This window comes from Colobus angolensis, unplaced genomic scaffold, assembly GCF_000951035.1.
Source record: "Colobus angolensis palliatus isolate OR3802 unplaced genomic scaffold, Cang.pa_1.0 Scaffold181, whole genome shotgun sequence".
Taxonomy (NCBI): domain Eukaryota; kingdom Metazoa; phylum Chordata; class Mammalia; order Primates; family Cercopithecidae; genus Colobus; species Colobus angolensis.
The window spans coordinates 2,760,467-2,775,307 of NW_012114944.1; the positions used below are offsets into that span (position 1 = coordinate 2,760,467).

General features: G+C 50.3%; 1 protein-coding gene across 4 annotated transcripts; it reads left to right on the forward strand.

The window, feature by feature from the left end:
- Positions 1-3,957: 3,957 nt before the first annotated feature.
- On the forward strand, positions 3,958-6,884 carry ALDH1B1 (aldehyde dehydrogenase 1 family, member B1). 4 transcript variants are annotated; one of them, XM_011939459.1, is made up of 2 exons: positions 3,958-5,289; positions 5,556-6,202. In XM_011939459.1, the coding sequence occupies exons 1-2, from the start codon at positions 3,968-3,970 to the stop codon at positions 5,794-5,796; spliced, it is 1,563 nt and encodes a 520-aa protein (XP_011794849.1). In that variant the 5' UTR covers positions 3,958-3,967; the 3' UTR covers positions 5,797-6,202. The 4 variants fall into 4 exon arrangements, with proteins under 4 accessions (XP_011794849.1, XP_011794852.1, XP_011794851.1 ...); XM_011939462.1 differs by having other exon boundaries at positions 3,958-5,263; positions 5,456-6,202; XM_011939461.1 differs by having other exon boundaries at positions 3,958-4,190; positions 4,332-6,202.
- The last annotated feature ends 7,957 nt before the right edge of the window (positions 6,885-14,841 follow it).

Here is a 14,841-nt window from a genome sequence, read left to right on the forward strand (position 1 = left end):
GGGCCTGAGGGACTTAGCACCCGGGCCAGCAGCTGCGGAGGTTGCAGTGCCGGCCCGCCGCGCCGCACTCAAATTCTCGCTGGGCCTTTGCTGCCTCCCGGCGGGACCTGCAGCCCGTCATGTCCAAGCCCCTCCCCTGCTGTGGGCTCCCCCGCGGCCTGAGCCTCCCCGACAGGCGCCGCCCCCTGCTCCGTGGCGCCCGGTCCCATCGACAGTCCAAGGGCTGAGGAGTGCAGGCGCGGCTTGGGACTGGCGGGTAGCTCCGCCTGCAGCCCGGGTGCAGTATCCACTGGGTGAAGCCAGCTGGGTTCCTGAATTGGATGGGGACTTGGAGAACTTTTATATCTAACCGGAGGATCGTATGTGCACCAATCAGCACTCTGTGTCTAGTTCGGGGCTTGTGAATACACCAATTGGTACTCTGTATCTAGCTAACCCAGTGGAGACTTGGGAGGACTAGTACTCTGTGACTCTGTATCTAGCTCAAGGATTGTAAACGCACCAGTCAGCACTTTGTGGCTAGCTCAAGGTTTGTAAATACACCAGTTGGTACTCTGTATCTAGCTAACTCTGTATCTAGCTACCTAGCACTCTGTGACTCTGTGTCTCGCTCAAGGATTGTAAACACACCAATCAGCACTATCAAAACGGACCAATCAGCTCTCTGTAAAATGGACCAATCAGCAGGATGTGGGTGGGGCCAGATAAGGGACTAAAAGCAGGCTGCCAGAGCTAGTGAGCAGCAACATGCTCAGGTCAAGTTCCACACTGTGTAAGGTTTTTTCTTTACCTGTTTGTAATAAAACTTGGTGCTGTTCACTCTTTGGGTCCACGCTGCCTTTATGAGCTGTAACACTCACCACGAAGGTCTGCAGTTTCACTCCTGAAGCTAGCGAGACCATGAACCCACCGGGAAGAATGAACAACTCCAGGCGCGCTGCCTTTAAGAGCTGTGACACTCACCAGGACGGTCTGCAGCTTCACTCCTGACAGCGAGACCACCCACCAGAAGGAAGAAGATCCAGACACATCTGAAAGTCTGAAGGAACAGACTCCAGACACACCATCTTTAAAAACTGTAACTCTCACACCGCTAGGGTCCACGGCTTCATTCTTGAAGTTAGTGAGACCAAGAACCCACCAATTCCGGACACAGTTGCACGGTAGGACTCTCTCCACACCCCCTAATCCCAACCCCTGCCTCTGGGTGACGGTACAGCGGCCCCGAGGATGCAGAAGCCCCCAGACCTTCCCACGTTAGCTCGACTTCAACACTCCTGCCCACTCGGCCCACTCCAACAGAGGGCCCCTGACCATAGCCCAGAGGCTTGGACAAGCGCAGAGGCTGCGCCCTTTCCACCACAGAAGGGGTGAGATGGGTGCCGCCGCAGTCCTCGCGGATAGAGAAGGTCCGGTCCTTCCCGCAGTGAATGAACTGTAAAAAATTGCCCGTATTCTGGAGGATATGCAAAGTTAGCGCTGTGGAAATCTGGAGTGAGGCTCCTATACTTTCTTGCTGTGTGTCCTCGATGAGTCCCTGAACCTCGCTGGTGCCCAGCCTTCTTGCAAAATGGGGGTCATCATCGACCCTGATCAGTTAGGGGCTGAGAGAGGCTTGGCAAATTTCCCTTGAGAAGACGGCCTGCAAACTGTAAAGCATGATGTTCTGTGAGCTGTGATCTTCCTATCTGCAAGTGGAGGCCCCGGCAGGGACCCCATACAGGCCCCAAGAGTAGGAACAGCCTTTGTGTGACTGCAAAGGTCTGCCAGCCTTGGCGTGTGACCACCTCTCCTGACTGCTTCACCCCTCCAATCCTTACCCCATGGATCGGTGACTCCCCTTTCCCCTACCTCCTTTTGGTCTCCTCACCCTCAGAGCCAGGCCTGTTGTTGGCAAGGGCGCTCTGTCCCAGCATGTGGCAAAGTCGTGAGCTAAATGGAACCCTGGGGCACCCCTGGCAGACCTGCTGACTCAGCTTCCCCCGTGGGATATGATGAGGTTTCTCTTCAAATAATATTATCAGTCTTTTATTCTTTAATTCATAATAGCCCCTCACCCTTTTTTTTTTTCATTTTTTTCCTTTTTGCCTTTGTTAGATGCCCAGGCACGCCACAGTACCAAGCGTTATCAGTTACCAGCTCACATTCCTTCGCTTATTTGGAAAGAGGACTAACTTTCTAGCTCATCGCAGACACCCCTTTCCCTTTCTCTCCACTTTCTTTTACATGCCCACTCTATCTAAAAAAATCAAATGTTTAGCCAACCGGGTTAGATTGTACCACCTGACCCCAGCCAATGGGGAAAGGGTACAGGGGCAGGACTTGCATCAGGAATAAAAGCTGTTGTGCCCCTTTGTTCAAGTGTGCTCTCATGGCAACTGGTCAAGGAGGCATCCCTCTGCGCAGAAGTAAATTTGCTTTGCTAAGAATCCTTTGTTCGAGTGTTCAATTTCCTTAAGATTTTGAGCGTTATTTCTAACACCCCCAAGGGGAAGGGAAACTTTCTTGGTCAGCATTGATGATTATAATTATTATTAGATACAGTCTTGCTCTGTTATCCAGGCTGGAGTGCAGTGGCACAATCGTGGCTCACTGCAGCCTCAACCTCCTGGGCTCAAGTGTTTCCCCCCACCTCAGCCTCCCGAACAGCTGGAACTACAGGCATGCACCACTATGCTCGGCAAATTTATTTATTTATTTATTTTTGTAGAGAGAGTTCTTGCTATGTGCTCAGGGTGGTCTCAAACTCCTGGCCCCAAGCAATCCTCCCACTTCGGCCTCCCAAAGCGTTACTAGCATAAGCCACCACGCCTATCACATTGATTTTTATGGGGCTGGGGACCTACATGGAGCCTTGCTTTCCTGATTGAGTTTTTTGTTCCTCTCCCTGCCCAGGGGTGGAGGGTGAGAGTCTGGGGGTAAAGGGACAGGCAGGTGCAATTCCATTTTACTGCTGGGCAGAGCAAAATTCATGAGACGTCAAAGGCAGAGAGATTCAAATTCTGACTGAAGAATAACTGCTTCAACTAATCTGGGAACGTTACACTCTGTTTAATTTTCATTTAATATGTATTATCCACTGTTTTAAGTTTTATAACAGTAGTTGTTTTAACGAAGTCTACACTTCTCAGAGTTGTAGCTTTTCTTCTCAACTGCCTCCTGACTTGCTGCACCTCTGGGAAAGCAGAAAAGGCTATGCTGAGACCTGTGGTTGGGGGGTGCTGGGCTAGGTCAATTTCTGAGGCACGGCCAGTCCTGATGTCCTGAGTGGAGCTTGCCAGGGTTTTCATATGCAAGACATCATTCAACATAACCCCATGAGGCATTTCACATATGGGGGAACTGAGGCACAGAGGTGAAGTGAAGCAGGTCCCTCTCAGAGAACAACTGTCTCCAAGTCTCTTTGATTTCTACTCAAGTCTTAGTCAATTCTTAGACAGCCTTTGTGGCAATTTCAGTGTTTCCTCAGTGTATCATTCAGTACTATGTGTTGAGCCGCTGCTCTGTAGCAGGTGTATCTCTAGGCTCGGGGACATAGCGATGAATGAAACAGAAAAATAAGTTCCTGTGCTCATGGAGCTTGCATTTTATTGGGGGCAGACAGACAAACATAGAAGCCTGTAAAGATAGTATTTGGGATGTGAGATAGAGAAGCAGTAAAGCAGGGTGGGGGGGATAGAGAGTGTTGGGGTGGGAAGAGTTGCAATTTTATAAAGGGTGGTCAGGGAAGGCCTTGCTGAGACCCAGCAGAGGTGAGGGTGTGAGCTGAGGATAGGCGGGACGTGATAGAGTTGGCCCAGAGAGTTCATCAGGGCCCTCACAGCTCTTACAGTCTATGTTTTTAGAGGTGACAATCCTTAACGCTGGAATCTTGGAATGTCTGAGCGGGTGGGCCCTTGGGTACCGCCACCTGCCTTATCCCACCTTTTCACCCTGGTTTCTTTTGTCCCTCTCCAGAGTGGTCAGCATGCTGCGCTTCCTGGCACGCCAGCTGCTTTGCCTCCAGGGCAGGACTGCCCGGTACTCCTCAGCAGCAGCCCTCCCAAGCCCCATTCTGAACCCAGGCATCTCCTACAACCAGCTGTTCATCAACAACGAATGGCAAGATGCAGTCAGCAAGAAGACTTTCCCAACGGTCAACCCTACCACCGGGGAGGTCATCGGGCACGTGGCTGAAGGTGACTGGGCTGATGTGGATCTGGCGGTGAAAGCAGCCCGGGAGGCCTTCCGCCTGGGGTCCCCATGGCGCCGGATGGATGCCTCTGAGCGGGGCCGTCTGCTGAACCGCCTGGCAGACCTAGTGGAGCGGGATCGAGTCTACTTGGCCTCACTGGAGACCTTGGACAATGGGAAGCCTTTCCAAGAGTCTTACGCCTTGGACTTGGATGAGGTCATCAAGGTGTATCGGTACTTTGCCGGCTGGGCTGACAAGTGGCATGGCAAGACGATCCCCATGGATGGCGAGCATTTCTGCTTCACCCGGCATGAGCCCATTGGTGTCTGTGGCCAGATCATCCCGTGGAACTTTCCCTTGGTAATGCAGGGTTGGAAACTCGCCCCGGCGCTTGCCACAGGCAACACTGTGGTTATGAAGGTGGCAGAGCAGACACCCCTCTCTGCCCTGTACTTGGCCTCCCTCATCAAGGAGGCGGGCTTTCCCCCTGGGGTGGTGAACATCATCACGGGCTATGGCCCAACAGCAGGTGCGGCCATCGCGCAGCACATGGATGTTGACAAAGTTGCCTTCACCGGTTCCACCGAGGTAGGCCACCTGATCCAGAAAGCAGCTGGTGATTCCAACCTCAAGAGAGTCACCCTGGAGCTGGGCGGCAAGAGCCCCAGCATCGTGCTGGCCGATGCTGACATGGAGCATGCCGTAGAGCAGTGCCACGAAGCCCTGTTTTTCAACATGGGCCAGTGCTGCTGTGCTGGCTCCCGGACCTTCGTGGAAGAATCCATCTACAATGAGTTTCTTGAGAGAACTGTGGAGAAAGCAAAGCAGAGGAAAGTGGGGAACCCCTTTGAGCTGGACACCCAGCAGGGGCCTCAGGTGGACAAGGAGCAGTTTGAACGAGTCCTAGGCTACATCCAACTTGGCCAGAAGGAGGGTGCAAAACTGCTCTGTGGCGGAGAGCGTTTTGGGGAGCGTGGTTTCTTCATCAAACCTACTGTCTTTGGTGGCGTGCAGGATGACATGAGGATCGCCAAAGAGGAGATCTTTGGGCCTGTGCAGCCCCTGTTCAAGTTCAAGAAGATTGAGGAGGTGATTGAGAGGGCCAACAACACTAGGTATGGCCTGGCTGCAGCTGTGTTCACCCGGGACCTGGACAAGGCCATGTACTTCACCCAGGCACTCCAGGCCGGGACCGTGTGGGTAAACACCTACAACATCGTCACCTGCCACACACCATTTGGAGGGTTTAAGGAATCTGGAAATGGGAGGGAGCTGGGTGAGGATGGACTTAAGGCCTACACAGAGGTGAAGACAGTCACCATCAAGGTTCCTCAGAAGAACTCATAAGAGCAGCTGTCAGGGAGGCCCAGTCCCAGTCCAGCACTTCCACAACCACCTTGACCAATGCTTGCCAAACTATTTTAAAGCCAAGAACACCCTTTATTTGTTCCAAATTAACTCTTAGAAGAAACCCCACAAATAAAGCAATTCAATCAAGGCCGTTCTATTTAAAGCAGGGATGGGGACCAGGCTCAGAGTTCTACCTATCCAACCTCCAGCCACAGCTCCCTTGGGGGCCCATGAGTTGCTTGCATGAACTCTTAGGAGTCTCTGGAAGATAGATTAAAAACCAATGATCTGTAATTTGTAGCTCTTCCTGCTGATCCAGGGACTTTCCCATGGGTTGACTTGACGGTTTAGTGGATTGACTCAACTCAGACATAGGCTTGGAAAGCGTTAGGGGTTTTGAACCAGGTGGATACCAAATCTCGGCCCCACTCTTAATTGGCTTAACCTAAAAACCAAAGGTGCTTTTCCTTGTCTGTGTGCCAGTTGCTGGCTGTTTTAGTTGCTTGCCCTTCATTTTGCTACTGATTTTCCTTAATTTGTGGGAAGGAGTAGACAAAGAATATGCTTACATAATTGCAATTGTAAAGTAAACCCAAACATCCCAAATGTCCATTATCTGATGAGTGGATTAAGAAAATGTTTGCTTGGAATATTCCTTGGACTACTCAGCCATAAAAAGGAATGAAGCACTGACACACCCTGCGACATCAGTGAACCCTGAAAACATCCTTCTCAGTGAAACAAGCCAGAGAGGTGTACAAGGCTACAGACTGTATGATTCCATTTATATGAAATATGCAACTAGGCAAATCCATAGAGATGGAACATAGATTAGTGGTTGCCAGGGGATAGAGGAGTAACTGCTAGTGGGCATAGGATTTATTTTTGGGAGGTTTTGAAAATGTTCTGGAATTGAACAATAGTAGTGGTTGCACGATTTGGTAAAAATACTATAAAACTATGGAATTGTTTAATTATGGTATATGAATTAATTTCTTTCTTTTCTTTTTCTTTTTTTTTTGTTTTTTGACATGAAGTCTCACTCTGTCACCCAGGCTGGAGTGCAGTGGTGTGATCTCATCTCACTGCAACCCCCGCCTCTGAGGTTCAAGCAATTCTCCTGTCTCAGCCTCCTGAGTAGCTGGGATTATAGGTGCACGCCATCACACCTGGCTAATTTTTGTATTTTTAGTAGAGATGAGGTTTCGCCATTTTGAGCAGGCTGATCTCGAACTCCTGACTTCAGGTGATCCACCTGCCTCGGCCTCCCAAAGTGCTGGGATTACAGGTGTGAGCCACAACACCTGGCTGTGAATTAACTTCATTTAATTTAAAAAAAAGTATACATTCTGTGAGCAAATCCATTTTGTCTCCATATTGTCCTGCTGCTGAACATTTTATGGAGTGTGGGGGATTGAAGGGACCCAGGTGGTCTAGTCAACCCTCAGTCAGGTGCAAAAGTCCCCTCCCCAGTGTTTCTGTTTTGTTTTCTCTTGGATGGGGACAAAGTGCAACTGTAAGACCCGTAGAGAAAACCTCTGGTTCCTGCTCAGTGTGGGCCTATCTTGTTGTACTTGTTTCCACAGCCCCCACCCCTTCCAAACCACACCACCCTTCCAGCCAAGCCTAGCATGGGGGCCACCTCGACATGCTGGGGCTTTCCAGAGTTTCAAACCTCAGAGTTCATAATGCTTGTTGTTAGTCTTGCTATGTTCATTCCCCAACTGATGGGAGTGAAGGCAAATCCAACCAGCCAGGCCACAACATAGAAGCAGAATGCCGAGCCTCCCTCTCTCGGTCCACCTTTCTAGACAATGCTGCTTACAAGTCACCTTGCATTCAGATCCCCCCTTTCCTGTAAATGCACACCCCAGTCATCTCTGCCTCCCCACCTCAAGCAGTCCTCCCACGTGAGCCTCCCAAGTAGCTGGGACTACAGGCACTCACCACCATGGCCTGGTTAATTTTTTTTTTTTTTTTTGTATTTTTCGTAGAGATGGGGTTTCACCATATTTCCCAGGCTGGTCTGAAACTCCTGGTCTCAAGCAACCCTCCTGCCACAGCCTCCCAAAGTGTTGGGATTACAGGCGTGAGCCACCATGCCTGGCCCCAGTCAACTCTTAAACCTCCTATTGTCTTACCTAGGCAACATGAAGATTTTGTTTATTATCATAATTTGGGTTTGGCTGGAAACTGCTGCTTGAGGGTTCAGGGTTTGTCTGGTTCCCTCACCTCCCTTCCTAGGACCTCCTTTCTACACCATTTGTCTACAGCTGAGGTGACCCTGACATTCCCCCATAGTGCACCTTCTACAGATTTCTCTTGGAGGCTGTTGACACCTCTGTTGCACAGCAGTGAAAGTTTCTCATAAACGCACTGGGACATGGAAGTGGGTGGGTGGGTGTCTCTAATGATTAATGTGCAACATCACAATATTTTAACAAATCCATTCCTTATTTAAGTTTCAGCACTCCAGTATGGAGTGTTCCAGTATGGAGTGGGATTGGAAAAGACGGTCTTCAAGGTCTCTTGTTTTGAGCCCTGAAATTCTGAGAGTGAGGAGCCATACGCCAGACTGTTAATAAGCTCAGCCATCATGGCTCCTCCACCCATTTTTAAATTCTTTTAAAAATGATTGATTGATTGATTGAGATAGGGTCTCATTCTGTCGTCCAGGCTGGAGTGCAGTGGCACGATCATGGTGCACTGCAGCCTCCACCTCTTGGGTTCAAGCAATCCTCACACCTAGCCTCCTGAGTAGCTGGGCCTACAGGCATGCGTCATGATGCCTGGCCGATTTGTGTATTTTTTGAAGAGACAGGGTTTTGCCTCATAGCCCAAGCTGGTCTTGAAATCCTGGGTTCAAATGATCTGCCCACCTTGATCTCCCAAAGTGCTGGAATTACAGGCATGAGCCACCAAGCGCAGTCCCCTCCGCTCATTTTACCATTGTGCTGAATGCACAAACTTGTGAGCAGGGAGGTTTAACTGTGTGTCCTCATTCAGGCCAGACACTGCCCACCAGACTCACACTTGGAGGGAGATGTTGCAATTCTGGGGCTTCCATCCACTCAGCAAACTCTCACCAAGATCTTACTCTGCAAACACTATACCAGGCACCTTGCCATGTTAGGGAAGCCTCACAACCATCCTATAAAGCAGGTAGTGGAATAGTGGAGTTACCGCTCCACTTATTTTTCAGATGAGGAAACGGAAGTAGAGAGGTTTAATAAGTAACTCTTCTGGAATCAGTTCCCCGTGAGCATGCACGAGGGACCAGAGAGCAGGGCATACTGGCAAGCACATGGAACCAACCCTCCAAGCCTGGAGAACCCACAGCAAAGCCCAGCAAGCCCTACACACCCAGCCAGCCACTAGCACAGTGGATGCATCAGAGCTGCTGCTCAGTCCCACCGGTTGTCTTCAGACCCGGGGCCATTTAGGAACTTTCATTTGGGTTGGCTGCATTCTGGGTGTGAGGCTGACCTCTGGTGGCCACCTGGTTCATTAATTCACACAAGTAGCTCTTTGGTTTAAGAAAAAACAAAGGGGTCGGGGGCGATGATCCTGCTCTAGGCCTATTGCTGGGGGAAACAGAATTGAGTAAGACAGTCCCTTCCCTGCAGGAGCTCACAGCTGGGCAGGGGAGACAATTACAGAGCCAGGTGGAAAGTGCAGTGAGAAGTACAGAGGCCATGAGATCATGAGCGGAAAGCAAGCATCTGTATCAAGCACACACAGTGAGCCACCTCCCTTCATGCTTCTTTTTTTTTTTTTTTTTTTAATTTTGAGATGGAGTCTCTCTCTGTCTACCAGGCTGGAGTGCAGTGGCGCAATCTTGGCTCACTGCAACCTCTGCCTCCTGGATGCGTCCTGAGTAGCTGGGATTACAAGCACACACCACCACCACACCCGGCTAATTTTTGTATTTTAGTAGAGACAGGGTTTCACTTTATAACTGCCATCAGGGCACTCAATAGTATTCTTCTGCACTTGATAGATATCGAGCCCGGGAGGTGTTCAGCAGTGAGTGGAGCCAGGCTTAAGCTCAGGTCCTCTGACTCTGCCGCACACCACTGCTTTGCAGGGCTCCCAGCTCAGCTCACAGGACCAGTGGGAGTGGGCATGGGATCCTGCTAAATGACTAGCAGGGGACCAGAGGGATAAGGGAAGGATGCTCCTGGAGTCTGAGAAATATGGAGGGTTGGAGGAAGGGCAAGTTTTCCCACGAGGAGGAAAGAGGCAGGGAGGAAACACATGGGGGCAGGGAGCAGGCAGGGGCTGGACTGTGAAGGGGCTCGTGGGTCCTTCCAGGAGCTCACACTTGGTCTAGCAGTGGGAGCGTGCTTTTTGGTTTTGCTTTTGTTTTTTTAAACAGGGTCTCCCTCTGCCACACAGGCTGGAGCGCAGTTGCTTGATCATAGCTCACTATAGCTTCAAACTCCTGGGCTCAAGCCATCCTCCCACCTGAGCCTCCCAAGTAACTGGGACTACAGGTGTGTGCCACCATGCTGGGTTAATTTTTTTTAACATTTTGTAGAGATGGGGGACATCTTGCTATGTAGCCAGGCTAGTCTTGAACTCCTGGCCTCAAGCAATCCTCCTGCCTCAGCCACCCAAAGTGCTGAGATTACAGGTGTGAGCCACCATGTCTGGCTGCCCCCAAGGGCTTTTAAAGGAAAGTGATAGGATCACATTAGATTTTTGAAGCTGCCTCTGCATCAATGTGGAGGATAGATTCAGGGAGTTAACCTGGAGTCGGCACCTCTCAGGACATTGTTGCTTGCGCCCAAGGTTATGCTGGAGCACCAGGGTGTGGGGTGGGGGCAGAGCCTGGACGACCAGAAGGCAGGCTTCAGAGCATGATGATGGATGGACAACTTGGCACAAGAGAGGAAAGTTGGGTAACCTCATGTTTCTGGCTGCAGTAACCACGTGGGGAGGGGGTAGTGCCAGCCACTGCAACCACCCTGGAGGTTGCACGTTTAGGGACACAGTGGGACTCTTACTTATTTATTCCTTTGTTTAACACATTTTATGGAACGTCGACTATGTGCTAAGAACTATTCTAGGGGCAGAGGATACAGCAGGAAACTAAAAAAAAAAAAAAAAAAAAATCCTGAACATCCTTTCTGATAGAAGAGACAGACCATATGAAAAATAGGTGAAATCGTTAGTCTGTCAGGAGGTGAAGGGTATTATGGAGAACAATAGTGCTGGGAAGGGAATCGGGAAGTGGGTGGGGTGGAGTAGACATTGTAATTTTCAGTAAGGTGCTCAGAGGTCGTCTCACCAAAGAGATGACAAAGGAACTGAAAGAGACTGGAGCATGCCTGGAGGCTCCTGGAACACAGGAGAAGGCCAGGTGACTGGCATGGAGCAAGCCAGGTGGGAAAATAGGACAGAGAAGTCACAGCCTGAGTGGGGGCAGAGGGCTAGTGTTTGGAGGTCACCGTGTGGATGGACTGATGAGGGCCTTTACTCTGAGGAAGGAGCCACCAGAGGCTTTTGAGCACAGCAGTGACATGATATGACTTGTTTTGAAAAGATCACTGGGGCCGCTATGTTGAGAACAGATTGTAAGGGGAGCAAAATCACTTGACCTTAAGAATGCCAACAAGGAGTGAGCAGAGAATGAGGAGGAGCAGGAGGAAGACCCAGGAGAGAGGAGGCAGGAAGTCAAGGAAGGCGGGTACTTTCCAGGGGAGGGAGACCCCAGCGAAGCCTGAGGCTCCCAAGAGGTCAAGTAGGATGAGCACTGAGCAGTGTCCCTGGCGGCAGCCACCAGGGCTCCCTGCAGACCTTGGTAAGAGCAGTTGGTGGAGTTGGGCACAGAAGCCAGATCAGCCTGGGTTGAGAGTGTCACTTAATCCTCCCAAGCCCCAGTGATCTGTACATTAATCCTGGAGTTAGGAAGACCCTCAAGGGAAAACAAGAAGTCCTGGTATGAGGCCCTTTGAGAGCCTCTGGTGCCGCCCACCTCACTTAGCTGGAAATGTGGACAGAGCAACTTGGACAAGTTCCTCCCAGCCAAGGTTCTTCCCATGTGTATTAGCATAATGTTAGCTGCCACAACGAATAAACCCCAAATTTGAGGGTTCAATACAATGATGATTCAGTTTTGCTTATGTAATAATCTAATGCAGGCATCTGGCAAATTGAATTGGCATTTTCCTTCCACGTGGAGATTCAAGGACACAGGTTCCTTTCATCTTGTGGTTCCACCGTCTACAATGGTTCTTAACCTTTTTTTTTTTTTGAGATAGAGCCTTGCTCTGTTGCCCAGGTTGGAGTACAGTGGTACGATCTTGACTCACTGCAACCTCTGCCTCCTGGATTCAAGCAGTTCTCCCTGCCTCAGCCTCCCGAGTAGCTGGGATTACAGTCGCCCACTACCATGCCTGACTAATTTTTGTATTTCACTATGTTGGCCAGGCTGGTCTCGAACTCCTGACCTCAGGTGATTCCCCTGCCTTGGCCTCTCAGAGCGCTGGAATTACAGGCGTGAACCACTGCGCCTGGCCTGTTCTTAACCACTTTTATGTTTTGTATTCCTTTGAAAAGCTAATCAAAGCAATAGACCTTTTCACCGTGAAAAGGATGTACACATGCACATGCACACAGTTTGCACGCTCTCAAGGAGTTCAGAGAATCTGTGAATCTACCTGTAGAACCCAAAGGGGTCTAGGGATCCAGGTGAAAACCCCTGTCCGGGGTCTCAGAGATCTCCGTGTCAGCTGGCAAATGGGGGAGACAGTGCAGAAAAGGCACAGTGACTTTTTGAAAGCCCTGGGCTCTGCATGGAACACATCACTTCTACTCACATTTCACTAGCTACATGACCCAGCCTAGGTGCAAGAGGAGGCAGGAAGTATATAGTCTGTGACAGGACAGTTCAACACTGTGGAAGACCCTAGATTTTGCTGGCAGCTCACCCCAGTTCTGCCGCCTGTGGCACATCCATGGAGATGTGCCAACAGGAGACTGCTTCTGACAAGGACGCTTTTTGAGTTTAATGCTCTCATGGGCCATTTGCTGCCTCTCATCTAGCCGTGCTCACGCTGTTCCTTTTCCTTGGAGCCCTACTTAAGGGCCACCCCCTCCAGGACGGTTCCTCTGAACTTCTCATTTAAGCAATCTCACCCTTTGAGCTAACCTTTTGTGCTAACCGCTGTGGCAGCACATGCTCTCTTACCGTCTGAAGAGGTCTCTGGGCACCCTTCATTTGGTCTTGTGCTGAGGCAGCTCTCGTTGGTTGAAACGGGTCTAATGTTTCTGTCCTGCTAGACTGTGCCTCACATACTCCGAGCATGTTTGATTTCACTCCCAGCCCTCTGCCTCCAGCACACAGCCCTCCAAGATCTGTGCAGAACAGACAGTGCGTGGCCATTCACACATGGGGCTGGCTCTCAGAGCAACAGGCCAGGGCAGGGATGCCACCCTTCCCGGATTGAAGAGGAAATGGAGGCCCTAAGCATTGATGGAAGTGACCCAGCCTTGCAGTCTGCGACAGGGCTTGACCTTGGTTCTGGGTCTTCCAACTCTAAAGCTAGTCCCCTTTCCACCCAAGCAAGAGCTGCCTACACCTTCAACCGCAGAGAGACAGGGGCACGCCACCTGGCACCACAAGCAGCCCTCTGTGCCAGAGCTGAGACTCCGAGGTCTGTGAGCAGTTGTAGACCCTTCGCTACCTGGCGATGCCTGGTGCACTGGAGGAGCTCTGCAAATGTGTGTGATGGGTGGATTTATGCATGGAGGAAAGAGGGGAGACTGTTCCCCGACTCCCTAGTACTCAGGATTTTTACTCTTCCCTCAAGAATCAACCGTTCCCTAATATAGAGGGGAGATGTAGGCATGAGGAAGAGATAGCCACAGTGAAAGCCAACACAGACAAGTCTGCCTCCTCGGACCCACACACTTCTCATTGCTGGATGCAATGAGGCTGAACTCAAAAGGAGCCCCGGCCGTAAAGGAGTTCACGTTCCAGGAGAGAGGTCAGCCCCAGGGAGCCAGAGCGTGGGCAAGTGTAGGTGTACAACTCAGCCCTGGGCGCTGGGCTTCCACGTTCTGAATTCATTAAACTGAGACACCAGAGCACTTGGCTTTCCCTTAATTAATTAAAATATCACGGAATAATCATCCTCTGATTTAATGTTCAAGAAGCCCTGGTAAAGACTGGGAAGGAGGAAATTCATGAGCAGAGAATTTTACTGTCGCTGGATCTGCCGTTCTTACTCATTTCTCCTGCACCATCCATCCCTGGAGGAGGGGGCGGGGCAGTGTTTTTAAAGATGTTGGTATTAATTTCACCATAAAACCTGAAAAAAAAACAAATCCACCTTAACTAAAATCTAGCCTTATTTGTATTTAAGGGGGAAAGCAGATACATTTGGGATTGAACATGGGCTGTGGAATTGTCTTCCTCAAGCCCAGTGGACAACAGAAGGCAGAGATTCAGGCTGTCCACTGCTTATGGTAACAAGTTCAACCTCCTCTGTCAGCATTTACGGTTGTGGCCCAAAATGACCGCCGCCCACTACCATAGCTCTGAGCAGCAGCAACTGGCCATTCCTCCCTGTTCACAAACTACACTGCATTTCTCTACCCTGACTCCTTTTTGCATGCTGTTTCCTTAGCCTGAATCCCCCACACCCACTCCCGCCAGTTCAAATGCCTGCTTCCTCTTCTGGGAAGTCTTCCTTGATCTCCCTCTGCTCTAACCACAAAGCAGACACAGTAGGCTGCCAGGGATAGTGACCTCATCTCACCCATGCCTCCACTGGAGTCTGAGTTCAGGACCTGATTCTACCTACTTTCATATGGGAGGAATCCAGATGATTCCATCCATATGATTTTCAGTGTCTTGTACCCGTCTGGCACCTGGAAAATGCTACTTAGTGTGTGTGGGAGAGGACAGAGCACATATCTCAGCAAGTGAATGAAGTACTAGAATGCTTATACGGCAGGACATACACAGTCAAGGGCAGTAGTGTAAGATGATTAGGGCTGGTTAAAAATTGCGGGCAAGGTGAATGGTGGGGCTGTGATCATAGTCCAGGCGTGAGAGGTAAGGAGGGTGTAGACTAAATAGCTGAAGTGGGCATGCAGAAGAAAGGATAGGATGCATGAGGGATGATAAAGGAATACCAGTGGGACCTGCACCCACCTATACAGCATTCCTACAACAAAGACACCACAAAGACCGTCCTTAAAAACATTTATTTTCAGGGTGCAGAGGTCGTTACATCCTGACATCTACAAAAACAGTAGAAAAACCGAGGTTCGGTGCGGGGAGGGGAGAGCATTGTGATTATGTC